The 14,498-nt window shown below is 43.7% G+C and overlaps 1 protein-coding gene across 1 annotated transcript in view; it reads right to left on the reverse strand.

Moving 5' to 3' along the window:
* Window positions 1-413: 413 nt before the first annotated feature.
* The window catches only part of LOC142906764 (uncharacterized), a 73,487-nt gene continuing 59,402 nt past the window's right edge, over window positions 414-14,498 (reverse strand). Inside the window, exons 19-20 of the mRNA XM_076055241.1 lie at window positions 7,695-7,759; window positions 414-2,965 (exon numbers count right to left, since the gene is read on the reverse strand). Of these exons, the coding sequence (XP_075911356.1) occupies window positions 7,697-7,759 (63 nt within the window). The 3' untranslated portion in view covers window positions 414-2,965; window positions 7,695-7,696. The remainder of the gene's footprint in view (window positions 2,966-7,694; window positions 7,760-14,498) is intronic.

Genomic DNA, 14,498 nt, shown 5'->3' on the forward strand with positions numbered 1-14,498 from the left:
CGGCTTACTGGTTATCGTTTTACAACCCTAGCATTAGCCACATGCATGGCTGAACAAGATGTTCACCTTGGCTGCTCTCGGCTCACCCCTCAAGGCTGATCAAAGGTAGCAGGATAGGACCTGCTGCCCATTCCAACAGGGTCACGGGTACCAGTCAGCGTTGGGATTTGTTTTCTATGCTCCGCTGTAGTGTCCGTGATGCGTGTTGTACGACATGGCCACTGAGATCCACATTTCCCCCCATCCCCCTCCCTCATCCTTTTGTTCACAGCTTCTGTTGTAGCTCCTTTAGAACTGCTTTTTTTGTTTAGTTTGTTGGCCTTCCCCTGCACCTCCAATTAACAGGATTGGCTACGTACGGTGCGAAAGAAGTTGAACATATATACTTTCCTGAAAAGACTCAGACTCGTTGAACTTGTTATTATATTTATTGTCATTTAATTCTTGAATTATTGCAAAAATATGAAAACACCAGATTTTAGGATTACCGAATAACCCAAAAATATAATAAATAAAACTTGCCCGCTTTCCAAAAGCATGTGATTACAAATGTAAAAAGTACCTTTTAAAATATCCTGAGAACCTCATTTCATATTTGCACCTAGTACCCTAAAAACATCTCCACATAAAGTTTTGTAAGTGTAGGTTTGAAAAAGAAAATGCATAAAATTCTGGTCGTCACGTTTTTCAGAGTAACAAAAACATGGGTTTTGTATTTACCAAGTTATGAGCAGAGACTCAACTATATAGTTGTTCCGCATTTGTGCTTGTTAGCCCTTCTAGAACATCATCAGAATGTGCGTTTTTTTTACTTAGGCCAACGATAAAAAGTGTGTTCAGTGAAAACTATTCGGTTACATTTAGGGTAATGGAGCAGACACGACTAAAACGGGAGAACAAATTATTTAAACCACACAGAACGCAAGACAAACCATAATCAACTGTAAACAATTTCCATATCACAAATGTTATTCCAATTGTGCGGTCGGCGTCATGTCAGGAGGTGAAGCATCCATTACGAACTTGCACAGCAGTGCATCACCCCGTGTTAGTGAACGGGCTGTGGGAAGTGACATCCCAGAACTGCTTGTGATATGACCGCATATCACAAGCAGTTAATCGACACTTTCCCACAAGCCCATCTACACATCTCAATACCAGTCAGGCCGATATTGCTCCACATATATCACAAGTTTTATGAAAAAGGACCATTGCCCTAAACGTCACAGTGTTATTGACCAATCATAGTATGTTTTTTTTTGCATTTTGACTGCAGGTATTGTGGTTAATGCGGACATAAATCCTGTAAAAAGGTTTCAGTTTTGCTGCCAGAAAAAAGGGGAAAAACCCTATTATTACATTTTGGTACTGGGAAAGGAGGTCTAATGATGTAGATGCTCACACCGAGCCCTCATTACTTTGATAGCGCATTGTCTTTGAGCTGTATGCCTTTTGACGTCATCTGGTCGAGCACCAATTGGGTCGAGGCTCAAAAGAAAGCCGTCCCTTGGTGTGGAACAATCAGTTTCAAGGACAATGCATATATTATCATAGTATGTTTTTTGTTTGCATTTTGACTGCAGGTATTGTGGTTAATGCAGACATGAATCCTTGTAAAAAGGTTTCAGTTTTGTTGCCAGAAGGGGAAAAATCCTATTATTACAATAAAAAATACTTTGTTTATATTCTCAGAGTTGTAATTGAATATGAAATCCATATTTGACACGATTATTATTAATTATTTTTCGTAACATTTATCGAGTCAGATTGCAACCCAAACAGTTACCATGTATAAAATCTGGTGAATTGTTCAATGCCCATGTGTTTAGTGTCAATATTATTTGTAAACACGCATTGATTTATTTAAATATGCCATTTTGCTATTTTAAGAGACGCATTTGATGCAACAATCCATTCACAGCAGGAGCCGGTTTCATCGCTCCATCTCCGTGGTGGGCGTACTACCGGTCGTGTTCCCTCCCTGTGACCACCACTCCCACGTTAGTCTTGATCACCGCAATCATCCCTTCTCGCGACGTGTCCTGCCCAAGTCCACTAAGCTGCACTGCCTGAGCCCACGCCTGCAAGGCACTTCGCAGTCGACGCAGGGAAGTTATTGAAGATGGAGACCGAGGTCAAAATGATGAAGTGGCAAAATAGAGCAGGGTGGAGTGCTTGTGGAAAACTAAAGCTAATGATAAGCAACACACCAATGTGCTTAAATAATACATTCGTAATCAGTGCAGAGTTGTGTATATAAAAAGGTGCAGCCCTGCAATTGCTTTATCACACTACTGCTGATTGAAGGGCATAGAGATAGCTCTAGATAACCCCTCTCTAAAGCATTTGGCATTATTTTACACACTGGCCAGACATTTGAAGATGTGGCTATACCAGGGTAATTATATATTCGAAGTTGTTAGTTACTTTCTAATACATGGGTCCACACCGTCTCATGTTAATCGCCACATCGTACAAGGGTGATCACTTCGTGGAACAGAGGTCTGAGTTTTCCTTTGTGATGAGGTCAATTGGTCATGTTGCTCATTGATACGTGGTTACGGTGAGGTGTTCGCCAAGATGGTGATTAAATGAAGAAAATGAATTCATGACGTCCAAAGAAAACGTGAAGGAGTTTCAGAAGTGAAAGCGCAAAGTAATCAATATTGGTGTAACATGATATATAATTAGTAATTACTATTTAACAATGTCATGATATGCCAGTATTGAACACTATTAAAGAACGATTTTTAATTCCCATAATTCGCATATATATGGTTTTAAAGTGCATTCCGTAAATATATTTTATTGATGTCAATAAGCATTAAATGGAGCAAAATATAGAGACGAAAGATTTTTGTAAATTTATCATGAGATGATTGGTCCATTCCAAGATGCTCGCTTCTGGCTGGACAGGTTGTACCAGGTTTGTCATCCCAGCTCGGCACAACGCAGCCAGAAGACGCTGCAATGTGATACAATAAAAGTGATCAGCAGAGCAATAATAACACATCACTATACACCTGCTGCACGAGTCATATGTACCAACCACAAACGTGTACGATGTTGCAACGTGATGCGAACTATTGCAATGCGTTCCTCTTCAAAACACAGACTACAGCAGTACCTTGATATGTAAACATTCGATATATGACGTTTCAGTACATCACACTCTTGATTTATTTGCATTATATTAATGGTAATGAAAAATAAGGTAAAATAATACTTAAATACACTGACATTTATTACAAAAAAATAAAATTATCCATCTACAGTACGATAAAAATAAGAATCCAATTAGAATAAGCATTGAGCATCGCGATGCGTTATAAAAAAGTTTACTTTCATCTCGGCCAATCAGTGCGCAGCAACGCGCTACGTTACGGAGCTATGGTGTTTGGTGTGCAATGCAACCTTCTGACTTGCACCGAAATCTACACTGGTGAGTGTGATCATATTTTAATGTATAGTACACCGTTTCTTTTGTTCATGTCAGTTTTTTATTTTAATACTGTACAGTATAAAATATATTGTTTTCAACATGAAACGTATTTGCTTACAATGTTAATGGTAAGTCATTAAGTATTCTTGGTTCTTTCTGTAAAGTCACCGTAGAAGGGAAACAATAAAATAAAAAATATAAAACAATAAAATTCTCACGACGTTTCGACTAGTCAGCTGTGGTTTTCACACCTGATGATGATTGCTTGTGTTGCAGTCGAAACGTCGTGAGAATTTGATTGTTTTATATTTTTATTATGTTATTGTTTCCCTTCTACATGACTTTACCGAAAGAACCAAGAATATGAATCCCTGCAGTCACGAAAGCTTTAAATCAAAATTTAAGTCGTTAAGTGATTATAGTATGCTATGGTAATTCATAATAAAGGTTTTTTGGGTTAGATCGCGTTTATTTAGTTACGAAGGCTGAGAACGAATCCTCATATTACTAATGCTATAAGTTATTCATAATACGAAGTTTCGATATGTGAAAGAAGCTTCAGGAACGCATCTACTTCGTATATCGAGGTGCATCGGTCGAGAACACGTAGCAGCCTCCCGCACAAAGCATTACAGCAAGCAACGGCACTCTTTCATGTTCACATTTCTGAACCAGTGGTGAAAATTCCACTTCATCATGGTGGGAGCCAGTCTCCCCATAGTATGGCCACTGTTGGTTTGCCTCAAAATCGTTTGCATTTGATTGATCCTGGAGGGATAATGTGCCGAGTTGTCACTCAACCAGGATTTCAACTTACAACTTTCTAATTATATGAGTCAAGCGCTCTAAACACAGCATGAAATTGCCCTCACATTGTTCCTATTTTTTCGTCCTTTTTTGTTGCTCAATGTTATTGTTCAAATTTCAAGTGATTATTTTCAAATCAAATAGAAATAGAAATGGGTGGAAAGCACTGTGGATGTAAGCAGTAAGAGGAGGTGATGACGAGTGCCTGGTGGGGCAGGGTGGCTGAGTCTACACGTAGTGTACAGCAGGGTGGATGAGTCTACATGTAGTGTGCAGCAGGGTGGATGAGTCTACACGTAGTGTGCAGCAGGGTGGATGAGTCTACACGTAGTGTACAGCAGGGTAGATGAGTCTACACGTAGTGTGCAGCAGGGTGGATGAGTCTACACGTAGTGTGCAGCAGGGTGGATGAGTCTACACGTAGTGTGCAGCAGGGTGGATGAGTCTACACGTAGTGTGCAGCAGGGTAGATGAGTCTACACGTAGTGTGCAGCAGGGTGGATGAGTCTACACGTAGTGTGCAGCAGGGTGGATGAGTCTACACGTAGTGTGCAGCAGGGTGGATGAGTCTACACTTAGTGTGCAGCAGGGTGGATGAGTCTACACGTAGTGTGCAGCAGGGTGGATGAGTCTACACGTAGTGTGCAGCAGGGTGGATGAGTCTACACGTAGTGTGCAGCAGGGTGGATGAGTCTACATGTAGAGTGCAGCAGGGTGGATGAGTCTACACGTAGTGTGCAGCAGGGTGGATGAGTCTACACGTAGTGTGCAGCAGGGTGGATGAGTCTACACGTAGCGTGCAGCAGGGTAGATGAGTCTACACATAGTGTGCAGCAGGGTAGATGAGTCTACATGTAGTGTGCAGCAGGGTGGATGAGTCTACACGTAGTGTGCAGCAGGGTGGATGAGTCTACACGTAGCGTGCAGCAGGGTAGATGAGTCTACATGTAGTGTGCAGCAGGGTGGATGAGTATACACGTAGTGTGCAGCAGGGTGGATGAGTCTACACGTAGTGTGCAGCAGGGTGGATGAGTCTACACGTAGTGTGCAGCAGGGTGGATGAGTCTACACGTAGTGTGCAGCAGGGTAGATGAGTCTACACGTAGTGTGCAGCAGGGTGGATGAGTCTACACGTAGTGTGCAGCAGGGTGGATGAGTCTACACGTAGTGTGCAGCAGGGTGGATGAGTCTACACGTAGTGTGCAGCAGGGTAGATGAGTCTACACGTAGTGTGCAGCAGGGTGGATGAGTCTACACGTAGTGTGCAGCAGGGTGGATGAGTCTACACGTAGTGTGCAGCAGGGTGGATGAGTCTACACGTAGTGTGCAGCAGGGTAGATGAGTCTACACGTAGTGTGCAGCAGGGTGGATGAGTCTACACGTAGTGTGCAGCAGGGTGGATGAGTCTACACGTAGTGTGCAGCAGGGTGGATGAGTCTACACTTAGTGTGCAGCAGGGTGGATGAGTCTACACGTAGTGTGCAGCAGGGTGGATGAGTCTACACGTAGTGTGCAGCAGGGTGGATGAGTCTACACGTAGTGTGCAGCAGGGTGGATGAGTCTACATGTAGAGTGCAGCAGGGTGGATGAGTCTACACGTAGTGTGCAGCAGGGTGGATGAGTCTACACGTAGTGTGCAGCAGGGTGGATGAGTCTACACGTAGCGTGCAGCAGGGTAGATGAGTCTACACATAGTGTGCAGCAGGGTAGATGAGTCTACATGTAGTGTGCAGCAGGGTGGATGAGTCTACACGTAGTGTGCAGCAGGGTGGATGAGTCTACACGTAGCGTGCAGCAGGGTAGATGAGTCTACATGTAGTGTGCAGCAGGGTGGATGAGTATACACGTAGTGTGCAGCAGGGTGGATGAGTCTACACGTAGTGTGCAGCAGGGTGGATGAGTCTACACGTAGTGTGCAGCAGGGTGGATGAGTCTACACGTAGCGTGCAGCAGGGTAGATGAGTCTACACATAGTGTGCAGCAGGGTAGATGAGTCTACATGTAGGGTGCAGCAGGGTGGATGAGTCTACACGTAGTGTGCAGCAGGGTGGATGAGTCTACACGTAGCGTGCAGCAGGGTAGATGAGTCTACATGTAGGGTGCAGCAGGGTGGATGAGTCTACACGTAGTGTGCAGCAGGGTGGATGAGTCTACACGTAGCGTGCAGCAGGGTAGATGAGTCTACATGTAGGGTGCAGCAGGGTATATGAGTCTACATGTAGTGTGCAGCAGGGTGGATGAGTCTACATGTATAGTGCAGCAGGGTGGATGAGTCTACACGTAGAGTGCAGCAGGGTGGATGAGTCTACACGTAGTGTGCAGCAGGGTGGATGAGTCTACACGTAGTGTGCAGCAGGGTGGATGAGTCTACATGTAGTGTGCAGCAGGGTATATGAGTCTACACGTAGTGTGCAGCAGGGTGGATGAGTCTACACGTAGTGTGCAGCAGGGTGGATGAGTCTACACGTAGTGTGCAGCAGGCGCGATGAGTACACACACGTGCAGGGTGCAGTTTGGTAGATCTCCGGGAAGCATGGGAGTGGCACCAAGAGCTAAATAACCAGATGGGGATGTATTGTAAGACCAGGCCTTTGCAGTCAGGTGACAACGATGCAACGACTGCAGAGGGAAAGGACTGATGGAAATTTGGTGGCCCAACCAGCACTGGGCACAGTAAAATATTCACCACGTGTGTGTATGCCATGCGACGAAAGCGAGTGTCGTTAATCCAGTTGTCTTGTTATCCGCACTACTTAGTACTTAGGCTGTCGTCTAAATTGAAATATAATTTCTGTAGAACTGCTTTTTGCATTTAGTTTGTCCTTCCCCCCGCACCTCCGATTAGCACGGTTGGCTGCGTGCGGTGCGAAAGAAGTTAAACGAAGTGGCTTATTACGTGTCACTGACAGATTGGGCAACCCAATGCCTCCGCTTTTCAAGGTCTTGTATCATCAGTCTGAGCTCTCCGCATGTGACACCTGCAGTTGGAAGATTTTTCTGCACTGTTTGATGCCACAGCTTATCAGCAGTCATCCTTGTCCCCACTTGCCATGTTATGGAACCCACATGGTGGTTCCTGAGCCCTTCTATCTGGTGTTGTGTAGTTTCCGTGGCCCAGACTACATTATTTGATTACCGATGTAATTAATGGCTCATTTGTAGATTGATAGACATCCTCTCTTGTTACCATGTCCTGCCATTCACCACAACCATATATGGAGGGCAGCTTCAGCACTTTTGCATTTGTCATGAAGTCGTATGGGTAGCAGAAACTATTATTGGTATATCCTGACTTTTGTCTGTAGATTGAACCCTTTGTTGTTCCATATCCACACTGCCTTATGCTTTTGTAGCTCAAAACATATACATGAGACGCGTGGCTTATGGCAGGCTCACTCGACGAGGCTTGTGTCTGATTAAACTAGAGTGATATTTGCTACTGTACCTTTAGTGTGTCATTTTTACTTGTGAAAATCTTTTACTCAGCTCCTGGAATGATTTTTTTCTGTCCTGCAGAAACAAAAGGTGAAGGCAGATCAAAGTGAGAAGTGGCCATGAATCGACATGGCACTGAATGAACCACATCAGCGAGCATTGTACATTCATAGCAGTAAGTACTGTCGTAAATATGTATGAGAGCCCATTGGTAATAGGGGCATCATTCACATTTTGTCAAAGGATAATATTATTTTATTTTAATTATTATTTCCACATATAGACTGAATTTGATGATAATCTGGCCATTTTTAGGCCAAATTAGGGGCGGGATAGAGAGAGACCAAAGCCATTTAAGGAACAAAGTGGGTGGAGCTTGGAGTCGGCATCTCCGCAGTTTCACCAGCAGACTCCTCATCCTAATTAGACCCAGTGCCGGATTAAGCTAGTGCGGGGCCTGTAGCATATATGTTATAAAGGGGCCCTACATTTTAAAAAGACAAATATGAAAACACATTTTTTTACTTGCATAGCAAAGCAATTGTATTTGTTCATTTGCTATACAGCCAGGTAATACGACAAATCGCTAACCTTAAACACCCAGTCATTCATAAAACTTGCTCTATTACTATAGTAATAAACTTGCTCTATTACTATAGTAATAGAGCAAGTTTTACGATAGTAATAGAGCAAGTTTTAGTATAGTAATAGAGCAAGTGCAGAATCACTGAACCTGGAATTGATAGCTTGAAAGCATTTAGCACGGGGCCCTTGAAAGTGTGGGGCCCGTAGCATATGCGACTGTTGCTACTAGGATAATCCGGCATTGATTAGACCTACAGACATCTAAATTAGTCCTACAAACTCCTCGTCCTAATTTGTCCTGCAGACTCCTCGTCTTAATTTTAAATCTAGATTGAAAATGTATTTCTTTAGAGCTGCTTTTGGTGTTTAATTTGTTGCCATTCCCCCACATCTCCAATTAATACGGGAGGCTACGTACAGTGTGAAAGAAGTTAAACAGACACACATACATAATCATAATATAAATATATATAAACACCCAGGTCTGTCATTCTGTGATTCTGTTGTTGTGATTAACGCGGCATGGATTAGTTGAAGTGCGTCGCGTGACCGCGAGCAAGCAGCCAACCAGAGGTACGCCCCTCACAAACATGTACGCCCCCGAGGTGATGTTGCGCCATAAAAAGGCGCTGTGGGCAGCTGATCTGCCAGCACGCACAGGGGCCGACAGGGGTGGGAGCTGAGGGGGAACCCCCCCCCCCCTCCATAAGACCCCTTAAGATAAGAGCCTTCCAAATAATCCTAACACTTATTTCAGTTATTAATAAGTCATTGCTCTTAGAAGTAAATATCACAAGTAAAGTTTAAATACATTTTCATTCATTCACATTAAAGTTACATCGCGGGATCGTCAAAAAAGGTATGTAGAGTGAAAGTTGTAAGTGAAAGCCGCGTAAAGCCGCTCTTATTCGAACCCTAACGCCCCCCCCACTCCTGATGCAGATAGAGGGGTGGGTTGACTATGACTAGACCTGGAAGTGGTTGGAGGGGAGACCAATGGGGAATGGAGAGGAGGGGTAGTGGGGAATGGAGGGGGTGGTGAAGGGTGGAGGTGTAGGGTTGTGGGGGATGGGGGAGACCCATGTATCCTCAACCACTGAAGCAACCACATGACCAGTACAGTAGACGACGCATAGTACTCTATAATAATACTTTTTTCGGTAAAACACACTTGCACTACACACACATCTATTATGGACGGACAAATACACACGGTTCTAATTACATTACTACTGTAGTTTTTTTGGTGCTTAAATACACTGCTGGATTAAGGCCCACCGTACGCTGTGCAAGTCGATCGTAATAATTTACTTGACCAGCCGGGTGGTGGCCGCTGCGACCCCCAACAACCACATACTATATTGTGCCGCCCAACAACCTAGTATGTTAATACTGGAGGAATCCGATTAGCTATAAAGCTTTTTTTCACAGCTGTCCAGTAGGGGCGGGTCAGAACGTTATGACAATAAACAATACAAAAAACCACGATAGGAGTGCAAAGTATAGGAAAGGTAAACCAATCACTTCAAAAATATACAACTAACACTAAACAATTTTTTTTTAATCTTACCAGGCAAAGCCCACTGAGCTAATAGCTTATTTTTCAGAATCGATCTGGCCACAAATGATAACGCAACAAAGTGGCTTATCACGTGGACATTTATAGCTCCTCATCCAACTCCGAATTACTGTAGACCTGCTGACTCATCGTCCTAATTAGCCCTTCAGACTTCTCATCCTAATTAGTTGACTCCTCAGCTGGGATAACGCCACACATGCTGTGAGGCACATACAGCAGAACACTTCCCTCGTTAAACAAACTTAGCCCGTGCAGTCCCCAAATCTCACCGGACAGCGATGCGTGCATTGCATTTGAGTAAATCAAGCCATGCATGATTGTTTAACGAAAATCCCATACATTTAGGTATTTCACAACTGTAATACCAGTGAAATAAATATTGTTTCATCCATGCATTCGTATCCCTCATACAATGTAAATATATGTATACTTTAATTGTAGCATACAATGTAATACATTTGTAATATAATGCAATATATGCATAATATAACAATCTACAATGCAATATATAGTACAATGCAACACATATGGAGTGCAATTGCATTGTACAATTGAATGTGTATAATATAATCGATTTATAGGCATATGTGATGCATTAATAATGGAATTCCAGTATATTAACAAAGCAATAGACAAAATATAACTAAAATATAGTTTAATACAATAGAGTGCATTGTAAAGTATATTAATATTGTAAATGTATACACGTAATAATATAATGCTATAACACTGCATAGTCACAATATTGTACAATACACATACATTATGTATTGTGTAATACATGTGGAGTTATAATTCTGTAATAACACTACAAGGGACACACGAGGAGATCCAAATGCTGGGTGGCCTTTACATCTCAGAATCTTGAGCAGTGACAGACTTCATCCAGCAGTGGATTAAACATGGGTGGTGATGATGAATTACGAGCCAGAACCAGACAATGGGTTGAGCTGAGGAACGCAAGTGAGGTTGACTGCTCAGGACTTTGCACTGTATACAGATTGCTAGATCATTGATCACATGCGAGTGCGCACTGCCCCATGCGATGGTCGCATGTGCATCGGCGTGGCACATGGGAGCGCAATGCGCAGGTTGCCACTCACTGTAGCTCAGAGGGTGGCTCGCACCGTATGTAGTTGCGTACAATCACGCTCGAGTGACAGTGGAATTTCGAGGGAACTCGTGTGCTCAGGATGCATAGTGATTCATGTAGATTGTGAGGCCATTGTGTTACAAACTCATTGACTTGAGTTTGATTCCCACTCACGGCTAACATCAGTGGCGATGATCAGATCTGGTCCTGGGCCTCTCCTCATTTCATTGCTAAATTTCCTCGGTAGATGTCCTCTTGGACACGTTCCATTCCTTGACTGGCACTCCGTTATTTATTATTGACCATCATTCATCATCCTTTGTAGCGATGCCTCCTGACCAATCCGACTAATGCAAAAGAGTAGGCGTCACCGTGTATCTGTGTGTGTCCTTGTGTATCTCTCCTTGTCTAGGTGTGCCTCCTTGCCTGTGTCTCTGTCTGTTTCTGTGTGTCCCGAGTTACTCTGTGGATAATCAACAAGTAATTGGGGTAATTCGCCATATGACTCCTCTTATCCGTGAAAATATTGCGGGTATTCGGACGCCGTTCCGTATAGACTTTTCGGAAACATCACCTATGATGGCAGATAAGTACACGCAAAACGGCTGGGAACCCTACAGCTCCCGCAGATAATAGGAGTCACAGGTAATAGACCCACCTATAAGAAGAGTTCTGTATTTTCGTTTTCATATTTCACTTCAAACGTGCCATGTTTGGGGCAAATTTTGAAAATGCTTTGTCATCACTGCAAATTAATAACTTTATTACTATATATAAGCCTCGTCCTTGATCAACCAAGGTAGATACAGTTTTTGGCAATTTTAATAGAACATCAGACTGAAGACATTTTAGATTTCTGCAACCCAGTCCTATTTTTCATTTACAAATAAAACTATATAAACCTGTGATTTATAAAGAAACAGGTTTTATTCATTAGCACTGTAGAAAACGTGCATTATGAAGTGTAAATGGCCTAGAACTAAGCCTGGTGCTACCCTGCAACACAATGAGATGTGAAAGTTGTTTCCGAGTCAAAGCTTCTATATGAATTGTCAGGCAAATAATTTCTAGATAAGCAAATAGGAACCTTCCCAATAATGATAACAGGTTTTTCCCCCTTTTGTCTGGCAACAAAACAGGTGTTAAGATGTTAAAACACCAAACTGAAACCTTTTTACAAGGAATCATGTATGCATTAACCAGAGGATGCCTTTTGGCGTCCTCTGGTCGAACACCGTTTGAGACGAGGCTCAAAAGTAAGCTGTATCTGTTGTGGATGAGAATCGTGCATTATTAAGAGACACACGGTTCATGGATTAGCTACTACAAATGCTTTTCTCTGGAAATAGTTTGTAGATTAACAACAGTGAATACATGTTGACAAATTGAAGATAATGACGAGTATATCTTTTCTTTATATATAAAAGTCTCCGCGCGTGTGCTTGCGAGGGATTTGGCTCTCGAACGGTGGGGTTTACGTGAAAAAAAAATTAACAGGCAGCACGCCCTAAGCCCCGCGGTGGGAATAGGCTATTCCTTTTTTACGTCCGTCACCTTTAAATGAGTTAAATGAGCGATTTAGTGGGATTTCGATATATTTATTTATTGTGCGACTTAGGCCGTACCAACTCACGCCAATTGGGTGGGGGGGGCGGACCCTGCCAAGTGATGCGCGTTCGCTCGAGCTCACGGGGGATTGTGTGCAGATAAGAACTCTGCTTCATTGTTTACTATTATGAAACTAATAAGTTGCCAAATATTACAATCATAATGTTTGTGTGCAAATAATACCTAATTTTTCATTATTAGGTTGCTAAATATTTCCTTTTTTTTGGTGCGTTTTTATGACGCTGCGACGGTGTACTGCCAGTGTGTGCTGTCGACTTCTGCCTGAGATTAATTACTGTCAGTGCACTCACACTATTATCTACACTGTTAATTTTGCTTTTGCCCATTGAGTGTATGCCAGTCTGTAATCTGTTGCCTGCTTCTCTTCCTCACTCAGTGTACTGCCAGCCTTTCATGTCGACTGTATCCTGATTTTTCAGCTGCTGCCTGTATTGCCAGCTTTTTATTTCCACTGTACCAATTCTTATGTCAATGAGTCGGCGTATTGGCAGTCTATAATCTACACTGTAGCCTGCTTCTCAACTTATCTGTGCGTACTACTGCTATTTAATGTACACTGATTTAAGATTATTCTATGCATTTATATTGTTTCGATTGCTCACGTCCCGCTATTTACTGATACGAAGTACTGCGATGCTGATAGCTGTACCATCATCGGGGACTGCTGTGCACGTCGATGTATGTGTGTGAGTTGATGTGTGTTTTTCTTTTTCGTATGGACAACGCCCGTTGTGTGTGTGTGTTTACGTCGATGTGTTTGTGTGTGTGTCAGTCCAAGTGTGCGTCTCGGTCCATGTGTGTGTGTTAGTCGATGTGTGTGCATGGCTCCATATCAGTATGTAAGTCAATGTGCGTTTGTGTGTCTATGTGTGTCAGTCAATGTGTGTGTGTACGTCCATGTGTGTGTGGCAGTCCATATGTGTGTGTGTTAGTCCACATGTGTGTCTAAGTCCATACATGTGTGCGTGTCACTCGATGTGTTTATAGGGCAGTTGTGGAGAGAGTGGAGAGTTTCCCATACCTTCGCAGTGTGCTCATGACCGGCTCCGGTTTAACAGCAGAGGTCTCACTCCGAATCAGTCGAGCGGCATTATCTTTTCATCGGCTGCGTAACGCTGTGTGAAAGCTACCTGGTCTATCACTCCGCACGAAGCTTCAGGTCTGCTTGGCCATGGTCATTCCATCCCTTCTCTACGCTTGCGAAACGTGGACCCCCCTAATGGAACATCTTCGCCAGTTAGAAACATTTAGGCTGGCCTGCCTACGATCCATCCTGGGTTTAACCACGCTGGATTGTGTGAGGAGCTCACAAATCCTTGAAATATGTGGACGAAGTCCCATCGGTGAGCTCCTCCGGCAGGCAAGGCTGCGCTGGCTGGGTCATGTAGCCCACATGCGCAGTCACCGCATGCCTAAACAGCTTTTGTTCGGCCGGATCGAGGGGGCTAAACGGGCGTGGTACGGGCTTGAGAAGAGATGGAGTGATGTGTTGCAGGAGGACGTGGAGCTGAGTGCACTTGCCGATGACTGGTACCAGCAGTCTTAAGATCGGCCTCTGTGGAGGAGGCTCCTAAAGGACGCTACTGGGCAGTTGGAGGCAGTGACCCTCCAACAACAACGGAGGGCGGAGGAGCGACGCTCACAACAACGAGCGGAGTGCCGGATGGCTAAAGCACAGCAAGTTGGCACAGTAGGGGGCACAGGTCGTGCATCAGCCAGTCATCTCAGTCAGTCAACTTGTGGCATTCGACACTTCACGTGGCCTCAAGGTGCACATAGCCTGGCACAAGCGTCCTCGTGACGTCACCGCCACTTAGCGGCGAATGGCCGTTGTTGTTGTGTGGCTCTATGTGCATGTGTGAGTCCATGTGTGTTTGTGTGTGAGTCTGTGTGTCAGTCGATGTGTGTACGGCAATGTGTCTATGTGT

Source organism: Petromyzon marinus, chromosome 1, assembly GCF_048934315.1.
Source record: "Petromyzon marinus isolate PM22_M1 ecotype Great Lakes invasive population chromosome 1, UKy_Petmar_22M1.pri1.0, whole genome shotgun sequence".
In the NCBI taxonomy this organism is placed as follows: Eukaryota; Metazoa; Chordata; class Hyperoartia; order Petromyzontiformes; family Petromyzontidae; genus Petromyzon; species Petromyzon marinus.